Source organism: Alligator mississippiensis, chromosome 1 (genome assembly GCF_030867095.1).
Source record: "Alligator mississippiensis isolate rAllMis1 chromosome 1, rAllMis1, whole genome shotgun sequence".
In the NCBI taxonomy this organism is placed as follows: Eukaryota; Metazoa; Chordata; order Crocodylia; family Alligatoridae; genus Alligator; species Alligator mississippiensis.
In genome coordinates, this window is record NC_081824.1 from 172,571,713 (window position 1) to 172,585,464 (window position 13,752).

General features: G+C 39.8%; 1 protein-coding gene across 3 annotated transcripts in view; it reads right to left on the reverse strand.

Moving 5' to 3' along the window:
- Nucleotides 1-13,752, reverse strand: part of KIF6 (kinesin family member 6) — a 436,353-nt gene that overhangs the window by 260,126 nt on the left and 162,475 nt on the right. For all 3 annotated transcript variants that reach the window (XM_019483065.2, XM_059717038.1, XM_059717041.1), the window contains exons 8-9: nucleotides 11,935-12,078; nucleotides 9,221-9,307 (exon numbers count right to left, since the gene is read on the reverse strand). In XM_019483065.2, the coding sequence (XP_019338610.1) occupies nucleotides 9,221-9,307; nucleotides 11,935-12,078 (231 nt within the window). The remainder of the gene's footprint in view (nucleotides 1-9,220; nucleotides 9,308-11,934; nucleotides 12,079-13,752) is intronic.

The following is a 13,752-nucleotide window of genomic DNA, read 5'->3' on the forward strand; positions in this document are numbered from 1 at the left end:
GCCTGAAACATGAACACGAGGTGGTTTTTAACAACTCCTAGCATTGGTCTGTTTCCTGCTTTAACATCTTTTGATGCAGCCTCAGTGTAGAAAATACCCTAAATATTCCAATTTTCAAAACTACTAAGCATCCAGCAGTTCTGAGTAATGTTCAGCAATGCTGGGATTATTTAACTGAGAAAGGGACTATAAAAGCCAACAGCTATCTGTTAGGAGCTTTGTATATTACTTACTGCAGTATGCAAGTTCATTTATTTTTTATTCAATTTACATGCTGCCAGTCTGAACAAAGGCTCAGGACAGCTTAAAATAAGAAAACAGAATAATTTAATAACAGGACAGTAACAAAAATCAGGGTAAACCAGAGATCCCCTAAACAACATCTCATCCTAACTTTGGTAAATACTTGCCCAAATAGGCGTCTAGGCTTGGGCTCTGGCAGGCCTCAGGAAGGAGAAACTTCCAGAGCTGAGGAGCAACTGCTAAGAAGAACCTTCCATGTTTTTGCCAAGCACACTTGGCATACTGATGGTCCCAGCAGGAGGCTGCTCTCAGCTGATCTTAGGAATTGTGATGGGGCATAAGGGAGAAGGTATACTTATGGATCAAGACCATTTAGGGCCTTATAGGCCAAAACTAGCACCTAGAATTGCATCTGGAAAGCTATAGAGAGCCACTACAGAAGTTGGAGCGCTGGAGTTATATGCTCCTGGAGACCCAATCCCCTCAGAAGTCTGACCACTGTCTTCTGCACCAGCTGCAGCTTCCAGATAGTTCTCAGGGACATCCCTACATAGAATACATTGCAATAGGCTAGGCTTGAGGTTACAAAAGGCCTGGATGATCATGGTCAGGTCTGAATCTGAAAAACGGGTTGTAGCCTCATAACCAGAGAGTTGGTAAAAGGTGCTCTCAGCCATCACCACCATCTGAAAATCCAGGTGCACCCAGGGATCCATGAGTGCCACCCCAAAGCTGAGAACCTGAGTGACAAGTGAAGGCTGAACCCCATCAGTGACATATCCCACCATCACCTTTGTCTTTTCTGTCAGTTCTGGTTCAGTTTCAATTAGTTCACCTGCATCCAGTGCCTAACTGCAGCCAGTCACTGGAAAAGGATTGAAATTGTGGGGCCAAGGCCAGAAAGGAAAGTTATAGAAATGAATAAATTGTTTTCTAGTAGTATTTATTTTAGCAAGCTCTAAAAAGAAAAAATGGCTTGAACATAAATATTCACCATTAATGGATACCATAAAGAAAGCCACTGTGTTTAAAAAATGAGCCAAAATGATAAGATGGTAATGTTAATTCTAAGGGAAATATGCCTGCATTGAGATGTTTTTCTCAGCTAAAATGTCAGGATGCTTGTGGTAACTAAAATGTGGTATACCATCTTCCTGGTAGTCTATACTATTACTAATCAAGGAAGACAGATGATGACATATTCATGGGGATTACATTTACAATTCTCTGATCTGAAGCCATCAATATGAAACAATATAGTATCCATTGCCATAAATACTAGCAATGATCCTAGGAGATCTATGTCTAGCAGATGGTAATTCTTTTCTCTTTTTTCCTTCTTCCTGACCATCTTTAATATGAAAATTATTACTTATGCATGAAGACAAAGTTTAAAGGAATACAAAGAAACAACATATAATAGAAAAACATTCACACACTGATTTTCTGAATAGTAAATAAACACCGTCGCCTGGCAAGCACTATAGAGGCAACTGCAACATGCGTGAGAGAGGTAAGGGAGAGAAAAGAAAAGGGTTAGAAAGACCAATTAATGTAACTATCCAGGGAGTCCAATAATCATGCTGTGACAAACTCCCAAGAAGTACTTGTGGGAGGGAAATTAGACAATGAAATACATAAAATAAAGCAATCAGACTAGTGCATGTTTTGAACATGGTCATTATATGAATACCAGTGAACGTGAAAACTCTACTTCAGTGATTCTCAACTAGGGTGTTACATGCAAGATCCTTTTAGGGGTGCTGTGGGATATCATGTAATATATTCACTGTTAGGTATGCAAATACTTACATATAATTCACAAGATAAACCTAGAAATTTGAAATAGGAATCCATACTGTCAAAAATATTCTGACCTCTTGTGGTATTTATGAATTCTTTGCAACAGAAGAATTATTCTATTATTTTTCTGCAGTCAAAAATAAGTGAAAGCAAAGAGTTGGCATTTTCTGAGGCATTTTCTTATGTCAGAAAAGGTTGAGAACCACTGTTCTAGTTGAGACAAAAGTTCTAAAGATATCTCATACTAATTCTAAATACTATTGATCTGACAGCTGGCCACCCTCTGCAATCAATTTTTGCTTTGATACTTGTTAATAAAATTATATGAAATTGCTGTTGTATAAACTACATACAAAAACACGTAAAAGAACATTCAGGTTAGGAGATTAGGCGTTCAAAAGTTGGGAAATTGAACTGAAGGTTGCCTATACTACTTTCTGTAGACTTCAACTGCTTAGAACCATAGGTGCTCAGAACTTCTGCAAATTTGATCCCAAGATATCAAGCCAGGTACCTTGAAAATGAGAAACATACATTTGATAAATATGAAAAACTGATTTGCATCACACACAAATTCTGTGAGAGGCAGGGAGGGAATCCAGTTCTCTGGGCCTAGTTAACCATGAAATCATCTCTCTTCTTCCTCCATTCCCCTGCCTCATATACACTACACCCTCTGCAACAGACTCCTACAAACAAATCTCCTTCATTACACAACCCTGTGTACACTACACAACTCTCGGAGCTGCCCTAATAAAGCGTCTTCTCCCCCCACCCCCCACCGGAGCATGTTTAAAAGTGCCCATTGCTTTCATGGACATTTACTGAAAGCAGAGAATGAGGAGACTTGGGGATTTTAGCTTCTATTCCTAACTCTACTGGGCATGGATTCTGTTCTGTCATCATATTGTCCCTTCTTCACTCCTGTCTCCTCATTTAGTCAGTCCCAGCACCTACACCTGAGATGTCCCATCAGTCTCTACCCAATAAATCCTAATCTTATAGCCCTGGACTTCCTGTTTCAGTTCCAATACCTAATCCCTCACCTGGCATTTTTGCTCAATCATTCCCAATTCCCAACCCTTCCAGCAAACATCTTATCTACAGACTTCTTGCTTAGGTCCTAGCTACTTATTTATCTGAGTTCTCTCTCCCTTTTATCCTGGTCTGCAGTTGGTCACTCACATCTCTATTCACAATCCTTTTAGGTTCTCAGCCCCAATCTCCTTTTCCAGGCTCTTCATCAACTGTTAAGGCTCCCCATCCCAGTTTCTGTACTCCATTCCCTTTGCTCTGCTAGTCCCAGCTTTCCCTAACACCCAGCACTCATTAGAGCCATCTCTACTCTCCCTTCACCTTTTTCCCAACCTTCTGGTTCTCAGTCCTCCTTTTCTTATCCAACCTGTCCTAATATTCCAGCCCATCCAGCTCCTCAGCCAAACTCAGTTTCTCCCATCTCTACCATACCATGTCTCTCCTTTATTACCCACGGCATACCAATTAAACCATAACCACCAAATTCAATCAATTTTCCTCTCTCCCCCACCATCTTACAGCCTTACTTTCTATAGGTTCTCCTTCCAGTTTTCTCACTTTCTGCTCTCTCACACTACCCTGCAGATTTGGCTCTTGTCCTCTCATCAGGTACCTTTATCCTCCCCATAGAAAGATAACCTACCTGCTCTAATTAATGCCATAGAAATCCAGACATGTCACTTTTAGGTACAGTTCAGATCAGGGCTGAGCAGAAGTGCAGACAAAATAAAGTGTTAGACAACTGTCATAAAAGGTAATGTTATTAGCCCTAATAAATCAGTAAAAAGATTCAAGCAAATGATCCTGGCTTTTCTCAACAAAAGATGAAAAATTACTAAATGAGAGTAAGTTTGAGAGATGACAAACTATTACAGAATAAGAAAGTATTGAAGAAGAGAAAATGTGTAATGATCAATAGATGATGGTTTCCATGTCAAAAGTTAACCAGAAAAAACACCTGTCATGAGTAACGTGAGACATATTTTGCAGAAACTGCAGAAAGTAGATTGCACCAGGGAAGTGATAATCTGATGGCAATATATCAGAGTGCCACTTAAAATTCCTGAGAAGTAACCTGCAAAGATTTTCAAAGAAACATTCAAGAACATAAAAACCCTCCGAAGTGCACAGCTGTGTGTGGCAGACGGACATCTACTAAAAGAACTTTATTATATTGTATGAATTGAACACCACCTTTACATGTAGCAAATGGTTTGGTTAAAACAACAAATCTGTACTGGCAGCATAAAAATAATGTTATATAAAATAAATCACACTGTAAGGAGGAAAATCCTAAGAATGTGAGTAGGTTCTACACTGATACTGACAAATATAAATGATTTTATCAGAAGGAGAGAGAATACATAATATGACAGATACTGGATTAAAAATCAGTTTCCCAACAAGTTTTAGTTTTGATTGCCTGACACCACTAAATCAAAAACAGAATGCAATTGTTCATTATGTCTAAGGCTACAAATTTTGACACAGTGGACACGTCTACATGAGACGTTTACTGCAGTTGACTAGCTCCACAGTAAACATTTCACATCTACACATGCACTCCTATTAGGTTGGAGTAAACTAATAAACTCTGTAACAGGGTAGCACTTGTAAATACAAGTACCTTACAAGTACTTGTGTTTACAAGTGCTACCCTACTGTGGAGTTTTTTACCCTGCAGCAGTGCACATATAGACACTCCCCAAGCTGGCTGTGGTGCAGGATGCTTTAGTGTGGGGGGGCTGCCTGCCAGCTAGCCCTACACTGAAACACCCTTGTGCCCCAGTCAGCCCCTCCACAGCACATTAAGCCAGGGGGAGTAGCCTCAGGCTGGCAGGCTCTAGAGTCCCCTGCTACCTGGGGCTGTTCCAACCTGGCTCAATGTGCTGTGTTCTCAGGTGCACATTCAAACAGCACACCCAGAGGAGCAATAAACTCTGGAGTTTATTGCTTTGCATTAATTGCTTGTGTAGATGTGCCCAGTAATTCCTAGTAAATTTCATGAGAAAGGTTAAAAAAAATATATGTAAAGGTTACCAATGTACATAATTTTCAAAACACCACCAATACTAAGAAATATAATTAAAATAATTGACTGTGGAAAAATTTAGCTCTTACTTTACTTAACAGAATAGAGGTGGTTGCAGGTAGCATTTCCCTTGATTCTGAAAAATGTTCCACATAGAGGGCGCATTTACAGGAGACGTGACAGCACAGTGCACATTTATTTAGTAATTGTATAAGCAAGAACTAAATAAATGCACAGCAACCACTGCACAGTAGTGTCTCATGTAGATGCACCTACTATGTACAACTAGAATTACTGTGCAGTAGTGCTGGCAAATACCTTTTAAATGACACTATTGTACAGTAGCCTAATACTCCTGTGCAATAGTGTCTCAGTACAGTTTCTGCCATGCAGTGCTACTGTGCAGTTGTATCAGGCTACTGTGCAGTCAGTGTCTTCTGTAGATATACCCAGTGAGGTTGTTATTCTTGATTCCATCTGTCATCTTGTAAGATATATTTTTAGCATGAAAATGATCTTTCACACTCTGGAGTGCAAATGGGTACCAGTACATTTCTCAGAGCACTAAGAGCAAGTGCTGGAAGGCTCTTTTAATTCACACCCAACTACAACGTTTAAGCACTTTTGTATCACAGATTGCACTGATGAAGCCAAGCCACCAAATTTGATTTTTGCCAATGCATTGCTCTCAAATTTGGGAATTACCACTAGCAATGAGGTCAAGAAGTTAAGCTGGTTTGGGATCAAATAGTGGGTACAAGCTGCAAAAACTGGCAGCCAGCTGGCAAAATTACACAGCACCATTTCATATAGGTTTTGATTTTCCTACTGCTTTTGGTAAGTGATTTCATAGCTAACACATTTGTCCTTTGATTGACCTTAACATTTCACCTAGCTGACAAGCCCAGCCCAATCACTTTCCATTTTTGTATTCTGATTTCTGTTTTTTCATAAGCAGTGAGAGTTGACACACTTTCAGGACAAATGCTTCTATTGCTGAAACATGTCTATTTGATTCTGCTGAGCCACATCTTCGACTGCTGAAATACAGCTGTGTTCACTGTAGTCACTACTGCTGTGGATTTACCATGAGATCGTTTATACTAACAAAAAGTGACATTAAATAACAATGGAATCCAAATCATAGAACCCAGGGCTTAAGTGGGATTTTAATTATTGTGAAATCTCCTGGAAGGGCATCAACAGTACTCAGCTACTAAAGCAAGTTTTTTAATTGTGCTGGGGACTATTTTTTGTTAAAAGTGTGGAGAAACCAAATATAGGAGCAAGCTGTTCTTGATTTGTTGCTTACTAAAATGGAGGGATTTTTTTGAGAAACTGGCCATGAAAGGTAACTTAGATGATGGTAATAATGAAATGGTAGAGTGAGCCCATGATGCTAAAAAAGAATGGTTAACAGTAGAATAAAAGTACTGTAATTCAGCAAAGCAGACTTAAACAAACTTGAAGCCAATAGGGAGAATCCCAAGTAATGCAGGTTTAAGGGAAAAAGGAATCTGAGCTGTTCCTTAAAGAGTCAATATTAGGGGCACAGGCGCATGCTATCCCAATAAGATAAAAAATAGGAAACACAGCAAGAGACCAGCTAACTAGTCAACTCTTTAATAACAACACTTAAAATGTAGTCCTATAAAAAGTGGAAATTTGGCTATATGTAATTATGGATGAGTATAGGACTACAGGAAGAACATGCAGGGACAAAATCAGGATGGCCAAAACACAAATTCAGATATGCAAGCAAGGGACATAAGCGAGGTGGGGGGGGAAGCATTCTCTAAAATAGGTCAGAAGTAAGAGGAAGACATGGAGAGTATAGATCCTTTACTGAATAGGGAGGAGACGTTAATAATATATGGTGCAGAGTTTAATGCCATCTTTACTTCAATATTCACAACAAGGGGCAAGTATCAGATGCCAAGTGTGGTTGGAAACAAGTAGACTAGATGAGAATCAGCCTAGAAAAAGGAAAGCACAGGTTCAAATTTACTTAGGCAAGATGAATGTTTTCAAATCAGCAGGGCCAGATGAGATTTATCCTCAAGTATTCAAGAAACTGGCTGAAGTAATTGCAGAGGCACTGGTTGTTTTCTCAGAGAACACATACAAGTCAGATGTTGTTCCACAAGACTAGAAAGGGGCAAATATAATGCTTACCTTTAAAAAAGGAAAAAGCAGGACCCAGAAAATTACTGTCTAACTTCAATATCTGGATATTTCAAGAACAAGTTGTGCTTAACCAACCTGATTTCTTTCTGTGACAAGTGATAGATCTTGAGGTTAGTGGATATAATATACATTGATTTTAGTAAGGCTTTTGATACTCTCATTAGTAAGCTAAGAAAATATGGTTTAGATGAGCTTATTGTAAAGTGAGTGGGATGAAAGAATTTGACTAATTTAGTCTCAAGAAAATATAGAGAAAATATGACTAAAGATAGATTTGATGACAGGCTTCAATTACAAAGTTGGTTGCTATAAAGGTGGTGCTGATCAACTGGTCTTTGTGTCCATGGGCAACAAAATGAGAAATAATGGGCTTAAACTGCAGCAAGGGAGATACAGGTTGGGTATTATGAACAACTGTCTACTAAAAGGGTGGTTAAATACTAGGAGAGATTACCTATGGAGGTTAGGGAATCTCTATTTCTGAAAAATTTTAAGTGCAGGTTGAACTAAAATTCGTCTGGAATCAGTTAAAAAGGGATGATCCTGCCTTGCTCAGGGGATTGGATTAGATGATTTCTTGTAGTTTGTTCCAGGTCTATTTTTCTATGATTCTATGAAGTACATATTTCAAGTCAACTACCTGAAAACAATAAACAAGGGAGCCTGATATCAGAATCAGTTCTCATTAACTATTTAGACATTATTATTTGCTCTCAAACCACCCAGCTGAACGCTTGTTAATTCATAAATGCAAGTGATCAGCTCATGTTATTCATGAGGATTATTTTTATTGCAATATCATATAATATACAAAGTGCTCAAAATTAACTTAACTTTACTCCTGCCAGCATCAATGATAAAATGTCCAATAATTCCATGGGAACTAAGCTGGCACATTTCTGAATGGTATTGAAGATTCCACTTATACTATACACAAAGCAGGGTATGCCTTCATGGTTAGCAACTCAGTCACTTCTTCATTCATAAAATGAGGTGATGTCTATACTAGTCATCCTACTAATCATACTACAGCAACGATTACAGCTCATATAGAGATGCCTGAGCTAGCTTTAAATTAGCTAGTTTGGGTACAATTAGCAGTGTAGTTGCAGTAGCATAGAGCTCACCATAGGTTGCAAAAATGGCCAATAAGCTAAGTAAATAGTCATTTAGCCTGCAGTGAGCTCCCTGTTACTGCAGCTGTACTAAAGCAGTACCCAACCTAACTATTTTAAAGCTAGCTCAAAGCAATGAATGCTGTGTGGCTATAATCTGAAATTCCGCAGAACAAGGAGATAGCAAATTTTCCCATGTTACGGACTATTTCTTTATAAAGACTGTCTGGTGGACTATATGACCTCTCATTACAACTGAATGGACCATTTTACATTCTGGGGCTTGATTCTGCTCCCACTTACTTTAATGGAACAAGATCAAGTCACATATCCTCCTCACAAAGTATGTATCCCTATGGTAAGGGAAGAAATTACTGACATGGAAAAGTAACATTTGGAAAAGAGTTAATTTATGCTTTAATATTCCTAATGCAATGATGCAAGTGTAAAATTAAAAAAAGTGAGAAGAGGGTATCTCTGTAGATGACTAACAAGAGCACTGAACACAATGTGTTCTCTGTGACCAAAGCTGGGGAACCTTTGACTTAGAATATAAAGAAAAACAGTTATGAAAAATTACAGTTCCTTTTAAATGACTAAGGATTTCCCATGACATTATGAGTTTTTATAAAGGTCATGTTATTATTACCATAATTATCCCCAGAAGTCCAAATTAAAAAACCCTGCAATTTTACAGAAAATATCAGGACTTGAATCTAAACACCATTTAATGCAGATTATTCACTACAAAATCTGCAACAACCACTGTACTTTGTTAGTAAGAAACAACCAAAAACATTTTTACCAGTCTTGGGTCAATTTCTTCATTAAGAACTGCTTCATTCTTAATAAGGGCAACTCGCTGTGCAAATCTACAAGTTGATATTGATTCCTGGAAGGGAAAACAATATGAATCATTTAGCCTGCAGTGACATGAAGTGATTAGCACTCAGTTGTGAATTTAGCAAAATTTTTAAAGAAGTATTTTTTCCTATTATATTTTACAGCACCAACTAGATACCCCAGGTTTTCACAAAATTTAAAACTGAAATATTCAGGGCAAATGATCTATTAACAAAGTAATGAAACTGCCATATAAAACTCTCAAAACAAAAACACACATCAAACCATAACATCACCTGACAGCCAGGTTCTTCTCTCTCTTGTACTCTTGATGACCCTGTAGCTAGCAACAAGAAAAATGAAGGAGGAAGCCATTTAACTCAAATGCAGAGATCAAAAGCCAGACCCAGGGAAGGAAGAGAGTAGACTGCGAATCTGGTTAAATGGCAGGGTGGGCAAGAAGACTGGGAGCTGGAGGGGATGGAGGGGAAGCTGCAACTTTTTGGATAAGAAGGCTGGGACATGGTAAGGGAAAAAGGACTATGGACTAGGAGCATGTTAGTATGGAGTAGAACAATAAACTTGGATGATAATCTGAGAACATGGAGATTCTGGCAGTGGTTCAGTAAAAAGACTGGTTCAGCAAAAAAGGCACTGGGATAAAGAGCTAGGGGTGGCAGGAACACAGGGTTTGAACTGGGACTACCTGGAGGGCTAGGCAGAAAGGGTCAAGCCTGGTGGAGGAATAGACACAAGTGTTTGTGCATATAAATTCACACTCCCTTCCAAGGCATGGCATGGAACTAAAGATCTCCCAGTCACATCATTCCCCTGCTGTCAGTAGGTATAAACAGTAGGTATAAACAAAACCCACAGGAAAGTATGTTCTTCACTCCACTATAATGCTAATCCACATAAGGGATCAAAACAAATTGCTGCCACCAGTTCAGTGCCAAAGGTTTAAGTGGTAGATGTAAAAGTCCCAATTTTGTTAATTAACCATGTCACTGTGAATTGGATGCCACATACCACCCTAAGAGCATGTCTACATGTTGCCCTATGGCGATGTAGCAACACGTTATGTCACTGTATGACACGCTATGATGATGTAGCAATCATGTAGGTCTACACATGATAGCCAGCTATGTCACTGTAGCAGCTCACTCCCCTGGTATAGTGCACCGCTATAGCAACGTAGCAGTGAAAACTACCCATGTGCTGTGCGCATGGCACAGTAACTGCCCATACTGTGCCATGCTTTACCAAAAGGGAGTACTAAAGCACAGCACTGTAGCAACATCACCATATGGCGACATGTAGACACGCCCTAAAAGAATAATATTAATGTTGCACAGTCAAGCACTCAAAAGATAGGATATGCCAGAGCTAAGGCTGCCTGTGCAATTCTAATTCAGCTCTCTTGTGAGAAAGCAGTTATTACATGATAACATAGTATTTTTCTCAAATGAACCTTCTTATTAAGCACAAAGGATAATTATTGATTGAGCAGCTAGTCAATACTTTGTTTTATTCTCAACGTTTAATGTCTGGTCCTTATAGGCTGCATGTTATTTAAATCCTATTCTAGGAAAAATGATTATTTTTCAGATTGTTTTTTCTATGGTGATTATCAAAAGCTTCATAAACATAAATTAATTAGTTTTCAAACATCACTTTGAAGGGAGGGGTGGTATTGTGCTCATTTTCTAGAATGCTAATGAAACTCCAAAAAAAGCAAGGTAAAAAATATCCATTAATTTTGGGTGCTTGACCTGAGTTAATTAGGACATGCTTTTTTTTCAGATGACTTAACATTACACTAGCATTTTCTGTAAAGTGAAAGATTATCATCTCTTAACTAGCTTAGTTCTTTCTACTGTACTTCAGAGAATAATCTAATTTTCTATTAATTTTAGAATGTTTTGATGTTATGGAAGGTTATGGGTTTGCTATGAAACATCTAGAATATATCTGATGCTAAACTAAATAAGGACTAATGTACACAAGGATGGGAAACTTGGTGAAGGCTGCTAAAAAACCCGAGCCGCAGAAAGACCAAAAAATACAACCTTCCAAGACAAAAACACCCCAGCCAAAAAACCCTCAGTTCTCCTCAATACCAAATGGATAAACTCCTTGGCTCCATTGAAGTCTATGGGAGTGAAGTTTTGCCATAGATTTAAGTACAGTCAGGGTTGCAGTCCCTTATCAACACGTTGCTGGGAAAATTTCTGGCCAATAAGAACTCACATGATACTTCATCATGAAGAATTTGGTGTTAACATTTTGAATTTTCTTGTGTTCATCATTAGGAATGGCTGCTCAATCTGTTTTTCTCCTCATTTGACCTTATTTAAGGAATAGCACCATTCATAATGGATATGTTAGAGCTAGCTGATGGACAAGATATGCACGTACATAATTAATCAGGATTTAACTCTGACACATAAAATCAGTGACTGGACCAAAGGTGACGATATTTAACAATCATACTATAATTTCCATTAACCGGGCTGCATTCCAGAGACATTCTAGAGGTAATGGCAAGAAAGATTTTTAAAGGGACAGTGTATCATTGATGACAGCCTACATACGTGTAATATAAACTATAACAAATTCAGGGGGGCTTTTACAAGTGAAAACAGAGTACTCTGTTAATTGAAATGGATAACATACATCTATGTTTCTCTTGTCTAAAGAGAGTGTTGCAATCATGGTGGTCATGCAGTTCCCTCCCAGGCTGTCTCTTAGCACCGAAGTCATCATAGAATTCCTGTAGGGAATATGGGATCGATGTTTCTCAGCAAGGGCAATTATTACCTAAAAACAGTAGCAATGCACAAGACTTAAATCTGCACATAACCATTTGCATAGAATGAGAAAAAACTCTGCCATACAACCTAAATCCCTGAGCTGCAAAGACTTATATTTGTGCTTACCTTTAAATCTGTTGATTTCAAATTAATTATTTACATGCTTAGAAATTAGGCATACATATATGACTTTGCAGGATCTGGGTCAAAGACACCATATAAAAATGGGTTTTGTCATGCTTTAGCTTTGTTTTGCAATTTCTCAGCAAAAAGGAAATGGACATTTAATAAATTTTCACTAACATACAAGCTACTGTATATGAAGAATTAAATTAAGTTCATAGGGGTATTTCCTCTCATATACTGTTGAAGAAAAATGTAGACATTACACTAAAAGCTTCCTTTACATAAACTAAATTGTTTTCAAAAATACATATTCTCAAGTTGCGTTGTTCTCCTTCAGATGCTTGTTCTTTTACTTTCTATGGAATCTCGTGAAAACTGTACATGTAAAAATATTTTAAAGCTACACACTGGGCGTGTCTACACATGCAAATAAATGTGACTAAATTTAATAGGCATTAAGCTAATGCACATTAAATGATTTTTGGCAGGTGTCTACATATGCAGAGACTTAGGACTAAACTTAGTGCACTTGACACTAAACAGTGGTGACGCATAGGGGATGCATGGGGATGTGTGTGTACCCCCTGAGAGCGCTGGTGCACCCCCTGACAGCCAGCACTCCCTGCTTATGCGATGGACAGTGGGGGCAGGTGGGAGCACTGGTGCCCCCCAAGAGTGCCAGCTGGGGAGTGGGGGTGCTAAGAGAAGCACCACTGGCACTTCCGGGTGCCCCACTTGTGCTTCCCGTTCAGTGCGATCGGCCGCTGGGAGAGGACGTGCCCCCCCGATTCAGGAGGTACCAGCCAGCCATGGCACTAAAAGTTAGTCCCAAGTCCCTTCAGCCCTGCCATGTGTCCCTAAGGCCACTGGGGGGAGCTCCAGCCTCCAGCACTTGGGAGCCATCTTGGAAGCCTGATCCCTTCCCTGCCCAGGAGCCATGTGCCCAGGGTGCAGGAACAGCATGCTTCAGCTCTCTCCCTGCCCCCCCTGCCTCCCTACACCACGGTTGCCCCTGCCAGTGCCAGTGCCCCACTGCTCCAACCTGGCCCCTACCAGCGATAGCCAGAGCCCTGCACTGCTGTTGGCCATCTTGCTGGTCCTGCTGGCCCCAGCTGGATCCCCCGCCACCCAGGCTCCAGTAGAGCCACATGACTGCCAGAGGGAGCCAGAGCACCAGTTGCGAGAGGCCCTGCCTGGCCCCCTCCTGCACTCCCACTTCAGCCTGCCTGCCCTGCCCTGCCACCCACACACCCCCTAACCTCTGCCCACCCCCAGCACCACTCTCAAGACATGCACATAGGTGAAACAAAAAAACCTTTACTGCCTTCACAACCCCCACCACCATCCCTCACCTCTCAACAAACAGTGCCCTTCCACCACCCTCCCCAGCCACCAACAATAAAAAAACCACTTACAAGAGGCACTCTATATATATGAGGTGAACTATATTGAAAACTATTTACAATATTTTGGCTGTTCAAGCCCAGAGTTGAGAGACATGGAGGGGCCCTAGGGGGCAGAGACCTGGGGCAGGTGCTCAGCACCCCAGCCCTTG